This window comes from Ceratotherium simum, chromosome 35 (assembly GCF_057802395.1).
Source record: "Ceratotherium simum simum isolate JZ-2026a chromosome 35, ASM5780239v1, whole genome shotgun sequence".
NCBI lineage: Eukaryota > Metazoa > Chordata > Mammalia > Perissodactyla > Rhinocerotidae > Ceratotherium > Ceratotherium simum.
In genome coordinates, this window is record NC_141934.1 from 24,454,523 (window position 1) to 24,463,181 (window position 8,659).

Consider the following 8,659-nt stretch of genomic DNA (forward strand, 5'->3'; position numbering starts at 1 on the left):
CTACTCGGCTCCAGAGTTCAAAGATTTAACACGTTCCAGGCACTCTGAAAACTGTCGTAAAATAGTCAAGATGAATCTTTTACATTCGAAGGTATCTGTAGGCACAGAAACTTCTGTTTCTGATGCATTTTGAAGTTTGAGTTTGTCAAGCTGTTCTATGATTTCTTGGACCTCACTGTTATTTAATAATGGTTTGATTGCCTTGAAATAAGGCAGGAAGGTTGAGCTGTTGATGTTGCTTGGTGGTTGGGAGTCAGAGGTGAAACATGGCAGTAATGTTTGGATTCTGAGTGAGTAATCTGTGGATTCTGGCACCCCTGTCTCTTTCTTCTGCTGTGGAACGAGGGGGAGAAAAGGGTAAGCATTAGGTTTGCAATAACAGCTAGAAATCTCAACAGCTGACGTCTGAATGCTTCCTCTGTGACTGCCCCAGGCGAGCACTTCCTCCCGGTCATCTCATCTAATTGGTACAACATCCCTCTGAGGCTGCGATCATCAGCATCCCCACTCCCAGAAGAACCTAAAGCTCAGCTGGTATGCAGAGCTGGCCCAAGATCAAGTGGCAGACCCAGGATCCAACCCACGTCAAGCAGCAATTCCAGCGCCTATGCTAATAACCATCCTGCTTCCATAACTACTCCATCCTGCTTCCTCTGCCCTATCTAGCTGAGGCCTCCATAGCCTTCTGGAATCTACTCTTAGCTGCTTGGGGGCTCAGAGAGGTAGGAAATAGGAGAGTATCTGGCTTTCCACGCAGCTCTTTGCTCTTTGTGACTCTGTGTTAAAGCCAATATATCCCCCGCTCATGGTGTGGGGAGGGTATGCTTGCCTGGAAAGGCCTCCACGACGCCAGGGAGAGTTTTTCCAAAATGACAAGGACTCCAGACCATGCCCTCTCCCGTCCCTCTTCTTAAGGACTAAGAGCTTTGGGGTTCAACTGAAGTGCTAAGAGCATCTTATCAGCCTGAACTGGCCAGTCGCTTGGGCTGATAACCACCTCTGCCTTTGTGTCTGTAAAAGCCGAGGCTAAGCTTTAAATGCCAGGGTGGAAGGGAAGGGCAAGGCCAATTTCATGAATCATTTCCATGTTTTGATATTTATTTGTTTGTTTAATCAAAGCTACCTAAGAGGTTCCGTCTTGATCACAACTCTGAAAAAATGAAAGCATTTACATTTATTCAGCCTCATACTTTCCTCCTGAGGGAGTCAGGCTCAGCAGAGCCTCTGCTAGAAGCCGACTGGATCCTAATTAAACAAATAAAGTAGCATGCAAATAGACACCTAATTTTTTAATTGCCCATCTCTGCACTAAGAGACACACTCCATAACCCACATGAGGATGTTAACATCCTGCATTCGCTGGAACATCATTTATAGCTTAGGTTGCCGTTTGCTGCTTCTTAGAGGGCTCCTAAATGGGTCAGCAGATGGCCCATCTCTAGGGATGTGCTACAGGGAGGAAAATTCATTGAATATTACTGTGAACCAGAAATGTTAGGGGTGGCAAGCCTGCTAAAGCAGATCCTATAGTACATGAGAAGTTGCTGAGTTTTTGGCTGTCTGGGCTAATCTCTGCCTCTGACTCCTACCCTCATAAAAATTCCATCGTAGCCTGTCTAGTTGCTCCCATCCTTTCTTGGCATATCCACAGCCCTAGCTTCAGGTCTGAAAAGAGTAGGCCTCTTCCGGAGGCAATGGAAGGCATTTTAAAGAAATAGCTTGAAATAGAAATCTCTAGGGCACTTACGTAGTCCTCCAAAAGTTTCTTAGACGAGTTCCATAATTCCGTGATTATTGCTCCTATGTCTTCTGGTTGTGGTTGATTGGTGGGTGCCATATGAGAGGACATCAAGCTTCCCATACAGCAGAGCAGGAACAGGGCAACCCGGGTGGATCCTGGAGAAAGAGAATGATGCTGTGAGGCACATAGGCCAAACACCCCCTGCCCACCTCAGCTTCAATCACTTAAGCCGCTGTTGAGCAACCACTGGGCCGAGCCCCTCCAGAGTCTTCCTCTCTGGGTGGTGAGACAAGACTACGCCCAAGAAACAGAGGCAGCAAGATGCAGTGGTACCTGTGTGGGAGACCATGGTGAGAGAGAGCAAGGCCTGCTTCAGCAACAGCTTCTTGAGCCAGATATGTTTGCCATGGTCCTCGGGAGATATATAAAGGGCCAGTTGTGAGGAAGAAGAACAGTTAACGTCCCGCCCCTGGCAAAATTATTGCTCAGCTTTTCTCCAGAAAACACTTTCAAAATTCTGCCACCCAAGGCTGGGTGAAAGCAAGGCTGGAAGGAAATGCTGAGGTTACCCTCAAGGTAGGCAGATGCCTGACTCAGTACAGACACACACATATCTTTGCCATTTCTTCTTGGAAAGAGCCTGTTGATTTGACTTGAAGAAATGACTTACAGAGGTTGAGGGTCAGTCCCCGTCAGGGAATTTCTGGGGAGGGTCATGGTGAGTGTGTGGGGGCATAAAGCCAGCCCGTGGTTTATAAAAGGTATTATCTTTGGAAATTTCTGAAGCATGCCTATGCCAGTGTGCGGGGATGGCCCTGATAACCACCGTATGGTGAGTCAAAGGCTTCCTCTCCACTCTGCTTAACCTTGAACATCAGTGGACTCCCAACTGTCTTTGCAACCGCAGGGCCTAGAACCAGAATCCGTACTCAAGAGTTATTTGTTGAAATCACTTATTCATATTTTGAGTGCCAACTTTGACAAGGCACTCTTCTGGGATCTCAGGAATGGAGACGAAGAAGTTAGACAAGGTCCCTCACAGAGCTGGCGTTCTAGTGGGCAAGAGGCAGACAATAAACAACGTTAATAAATAAGAAAGCATCAGGCAATGATAAGAGCTATAAAAATACAACAAGGTGATGGGATAGAGAGTGATGGTGAGATACTTTAAGTCAAGTGATCAGGAAAAGTCTCTCTGAGGAGGTGACATTTAAGCTGAGACCTGAAAGATGAGAAGCAGCCTGCCGTGAGAAGATCTGGAGAAAGAATGCTTCAAGCAGAGGGGACACTAGTGCAAAAGTCCTCAGGTAAAAATTAGCTTGATGTGGCCAAGAATAGGAAGCAGGTCATGGTAGCTGGAGTGAAGTGAGAGAAGGGAAGGATGATGGAGAGGTGGGCAGAGGCCACATCACAAGGGTCTTACAAGCCCATGGTAAAGAACTCATGATAAGGCACCACTGCATGGCTATAGGTAGGGAAATATAGGATCTGGTGTACTTTAAAAAGAGGGAAAAAGATAGGCTGCTGAGTGGAGAAAGGACTGTGGGAATCCAAGATGAAAACAGAGGGACCAATTAGGAGGTTATGCAGCTGTCCAGGTGAGAGAGGATGGTGGCTTGGACCAGGGTGGCGTGGATGGAGATGGAGTCGATGGAGATGGAGTCTACAGAACTGGCTGATGGACTGATGTGGAGATGAATCAAAGAGATGAATCAGGAATGACTTCTGAGATCTCGATTAAACAACTGGGTGGTTGATGTGCAGTGAGGGAAAAGAACTTTGGAGAGGGGAAATCAAGAGTCCTGTTTCGAATGAGTTCAGTTCGAGATGCCCATTGGGCATCTATTCAATGTCAAGTCAGCCATTGGATAGAATTCAAGAGTTCAGGAACGAGGTCACGCCTGGGAGATCCATAGAACCCAGGAAGCACAACAGAAGAGACAGCCAGGAACCCCCTTCCACTGTTAATCCCAAGTCCCCGTCCAGCCACTGCTGCCTCTTTCCTCTTCTTATCCAAGCTTCTTTTTCCTCACCTCCCAAACCACCACAATATGGTTTTCACCACAACAATTTATTCAAAATCCCCTAGCAAAGTCCATGGTAGGCAGAATTTTGCCCCCATGACTTTCACCCTCTGGTGTTTACTCCCATAATTGTGTTAGATTACATGGCAAAGAGCACTTTGCAGATGTAATTAAGGTTACTAATCAGTTGACGTTAAGATAGGCTGATTACCAGGTTGGTCTAATGTAATCACTTGAGCTCTTAAAAACAAGAGGAGGGCAGAAGAGGAAGTCAGAGAGATTCAAAACATGAGAAGGACTCAACTGCCATTGCTTGTAGATGGAGGGAGCCACATGGAAAGTGTCAAAGGAAATTAACTTGGCCAACAACCAGTGAGCTTGGAAGAGGACCCTGGGCCCCAAATGAGGACCACAGCTCCAGCTGATACCTTGACTTTAGCCAGTAAGACCCTGAGCAGAGAATCCAGTTGCACCATGCTGAACTTCTGACCTAGAGAACTGTGAGACAGTAACTTTGTGGTTTTAAACTGCTGAGTTTACGGTATTTGTTACAGCAGCAATAGAGAACTAGTATAGTCTCCAGGGACCTCATGTTGCCAACATTGCTGGGGCTTTTTTTTCAGCCTTCATCTTACTTGACCCCTCCATGGCATACGATAAAGCCAACCACTTCCTCCCTTCTTGATAACTTCTCTTTCCTCTCCTTCCATGAACACATTATCCTGATACGTTTTGCCTCCCTGACAGTGTCTTCTCAGGCTGAATCATCTTCCTGCTTGGCCCTTTAATGGATGTATCTCCAAGGGCCCCATCCTTGATCTATGTTCCTCACACTTTCATGTCTCTTTCCTTCAAACTCTAGATCTAAACATCCAACTGCTTAATGCACATCTCCACCTGAATGTCCCGCGTGTACCTCACCCTCAACATGTCCAAAGCCGAGGATATGAACCGGGGTAATAGTGAGAGTGGAGATGAAGAGATGTGGATGGATTGAAGAAATCTGTAGGAGGTAAAATTCCCAGGAGAGGGTGATGGAATGGATATGGGGATAGTGGAAAGAAAGGAGTTGAGGACAACTTCAAGGTATCTGGTTTGGGCAACTGGATGGGTGATGGTGTTACAAACAGAATCACAGGGCTCCAGTGAAGTGAAGAATCACAGGGCTTGGGTGAAGTGAAGAATTCAGTTTGTGACGTGGTGAGATAGAAGTCTTATGGAACTCTCAGCTGAAGACATGCAGCGGGTCATTGGACTTTTGGATTTGGAGCTTGAAGGAAGGAACTGGAGACATAAATTTGGGTGCCATCTGTATATTGTGGTTGATAAAACTGTAAGCCTATAAGAGGTGAACAGTGTGAGATGTGTAAGTCAAGTGTGGAGCCCTGGGGCACACTTCCATTAACAAAACAGGGAGAGGAAGATGACTTAGTCTAGAACACTAAGAAAGTACTCTCAAGAGGGAAAGAAATGTACTAGAAAAAGATGTTGTTGGGGCTGGCCCTGTGCCATAGTGGTTAGGTTCAGTGCATTCTGCTTTGGGGGCCCAGGTTTGTGGGTTTGGATCCTGGGCATGGACCTACACCACTTGCCAGCCATGCTTTGGCAGCAACCCACATATAAAAAAGTGGAGGAAGACTGGCACAGATGTTAGCTCAGGGATAATCTTCCTCAGCAAAAAAAAAAAAAAATGTTGTGATGGAACAAGATGAAAAGTGGTTCTCAAGAAGGAGGAAATGATTGGCACCATTATAACCCATGGAAAGGTCATATAAAGGCTGAAGAGGTTCAGTAGGTTTGGCAACATGAGGTCACTGGGAACTTTGCTAGAGGATTTTGAATAAATTGCTTGGGTGAACATCATATTGTGGTGATTTGGGAAGTGAGGAAAAAGTGTGCATAGACTGCTCTGTCAAGAAGCTTGGATAAGAAGAGGAAAGAGGCAGCAGTGGCTGGAGGGGGACTTGGGATTAACAGTGGAAGGGGGTTCCTGGCTGTCTCTTCTGTTGTGCTTCTTGGGTTCTATGGACCCCCAGGCGTGACCTCATCCCTGAGCTCTTGACTTCTATCCAATGGCTGACTTAACATCGAATAGATGCCCAATGGGCATCTCAAACTTAACTCATTCCAAACAGGACTCTTGATTTCCCCTCTCCAGACTTCTTTTCCCTCACTGTACATCAACCACCCAGTTGCTTAATCGAGATCCCAGAAGTCATCCCTGATTCATTTCGTTGACTTGTTTATATCACTATAGACTCATGGATATTTATTTTATTCTTTGAAGGACACATGGTTCTCTTTTTGCCCTTTATCCAAGTTTAGGAGAATTTTTTTAATAGTAGTAAAGGTGTTCTGACATAGGACAGTCGAAAAGAATGATAGATGTCCACCACAGTGGGTGTTTTTGGAAGGATCACGTCAATAAATTGGACTTCCTCAAAATTAAAATTTTTTGCTCTTCTAAAGACACTTCTTTAGAGGATGAAAAGACAAGCCTAGACTGGGAGAAAAATATTTGCAAATCACAAATCTGACAAAATATATAAAGAACAGAATATATTAAGAATACTTGTTACTGAACACAAACATAGGTTCATTTCCCCGCTGCACTGGAGGGCCAATAACTGGAATGCCAGGCTTGTGGCAAGGAAAGAGGTTTATTATCAAAAGGCAGCCAGACGAGGAGATGGGAGTTAGAACTCAGATCCACCTCGTCGAAAGGAAAAAGGTAGGGGTTTTTAACTGGGGTTTTAGGTAGGGGAGGAGGAGCATGTGGCCTTGCTGGTTGGAGCCTTCCCACCAGCCTGCATTTGGCTTTGAAGGCTGAATTTCTCTTCCCTTGACTGTCTGGACTTTTCTGGTTAGTTTTCTTCTTCAGCCTGTGTTTGGCCTTGTGAGGCTGCATCTTGATGTCTGGACCTTGACTTCCTGGGAACTTGACATCCTGGGAAAAACAGGTCACTCATATATACTAAGGAGAGACAGAAAGACCTGGTTAGTTTTAAACATCAGTTGATTACGCTGAGTATGCACAGCTGCAGTTAGCAAAGCTTCTCTCCAAGTTTTTGCTCTAGGGAAGATTTTAACTCCTTTGTTCTCGGTTTCATGCTCAAAACTCAATTTTATGAATTAGGTAATAGTTTCTTAAAAATGACACCAAAAGCACAAGCAACCAAAGAAAAAATAGATAAGTTAAACTTTATCAAAATTAAAAACTTTTGTGTGTCAAAGGACACTATCAAGAAATTGAAAAGATGACCACAGAATGAGAGCAAATATTTGCAAATCATATATAAAACAAGGGGCTAGTATCCAGAATATATAAAAACTCTTGCAACTCAATACAAAGACAAATAACCCAATTTAAAAATGACCAAAGGATTTGAATCGACATTCTTCCAAAGAAGATATACAAATGGCCAATAAGCACATGAAAAGATGCTCAATATCATTAGTCAGGCATTAGAGAAATGCAAATTAAAAACCACAATGAGATACTTCATACCTATTAAGATGGCTATAATAAAAAAAAGTAAAATAATAGGTCTTGGTGAGGATATGAAAAAACTGGAACATTCATATATTGCTGGTGGGAAAGTAAAATGGTGCAGCTTCTGTGTAAAATAATTTGGCAGTTCCTCAAAGTGTTAAACATTGAGTTACCATATGACCCAGCAATTTCATTCCTAGGTATCTACCCAAGAGAAAGGAAAACATACATTGATACAAAAACTTGAACACCAATGTTCATAGAGCATTATTCACAAAAGCCAAAAAGTGGAAACAACCCAAACGTCCACAGATGAATGAATAAACAGAATGTGGTCTAGCCATACAGTGGAATATGATTCAGCCATAGAAAGGAATGAAGTACTGATACATGCTACAACATGGATGAACCTTGAAAACATTATGCTAAGTGAAAGAAGCCAGACACAAAAGGACAAATATTGCATGACTCCACTTACATGAAATATCTAGAAGAGGCAAATCCATAGAGACAGAAAGCATTTTAGTGGTTTCCTGGGCTGGGCAGGTGGCGGAATGGGGGTTGACTGCTTAACCAGGATGGGGTTTCTTTTTGAGGTGAGGAAAGTGTTGAAAATTAGATTACAGTTATAGTTGCACTATGAATATAGTGGCACTATGAATATACTAATAACCACAGAATTGTACACTTTAAATGGGTGAATTTTATGGTGTGCAAATTATATGTCAATAAAGATGTTGCATTTCCAAATTTTCAGAATCATCTTATCCCATTAAGTTCACAAACCAGTGCCCAGGAGCCCCTATGGTGTTGCCAGCAGTGGGCTAGAGGCTCTGAGGAGGGAGAGGTGAATAAGATTGGATCAATTTAAAATGGGGTCTTGTTGCTACACCGGTTATATAGACAGAAATGTGTTATATATATGAGACAGTGATTAATACCTGACCCGAGGATTAAAGAGGTCCACCTTAGAATCCATTGATTAGAGTGTTAAAATTGTTTGACCTTGGGCTCATTTCTCCTTTCCAGATCGGTCAAATGGGGGTAAGAATTAGCACTTTCCTCCGAGTGTGCTTGGAAGGAGAAATGGAAACAAACTAGCATACGGGAAGCGCTGAATACCTGCGGGGAGCTAGCGCAGTTATAACCCCTAGGCTGTGAAGGGAAAGGTACTATTGGCCCCGTTTTACAGCTGCGAGGGCAGATGAGGTCAAAAGAGAAAACCCAGGTCGTTTGGGGCTGAGTCGGGGTCTCGGACTGCCGCGGGAAAAGTTCGCACGCGCGGGGAAGTCCTGGCTTCCGGGAGCGCCCCCGCCGCCGCCGCGCTGCCAGTCGCCTCGGGCACGTGCCCGGCCCAGGCGCGCGCGTCCCGGTGGTTGCCTAGCAACGGCGTGCCCAGGC

General features: G+C 44.6%; 1 protein-coding gene across 1 annotated transcript; it reads right to left on the bottom strand.

Moving 5' to 3' along the window:
• IL31 (interleukin 31) lies at window positions 1-2,090 on the bottom strand. Its single transcript, XM_004430142.1, has 3 exons — window positions 2,075-2,090; window positions 1,748-1,896; window positions 1-333 (listed from the first exon to the last, which is right to left on the bottom strand). Exons 1-3 carry the CDS (start codon window positions 2,088-2,090, stop codon window positions 1-3), a joined length of 498 nt encoding a protein of 165 aa, XP_004430199.1.
• Window positions 2,091-8,659: the final 6,569 nt, after the last annotated feature.

Coding starts and splice junctions, on each gene's coding strand:
- IL31 (XM_004430142.1), bottom strand. Junction 334..1,747: donor AGAAACTTTTGGAGGACTAC/GTAAGTGCCCTA, acceptor CTCGTTCCACAG/CAGAAGAAAGAGACAGGGGT.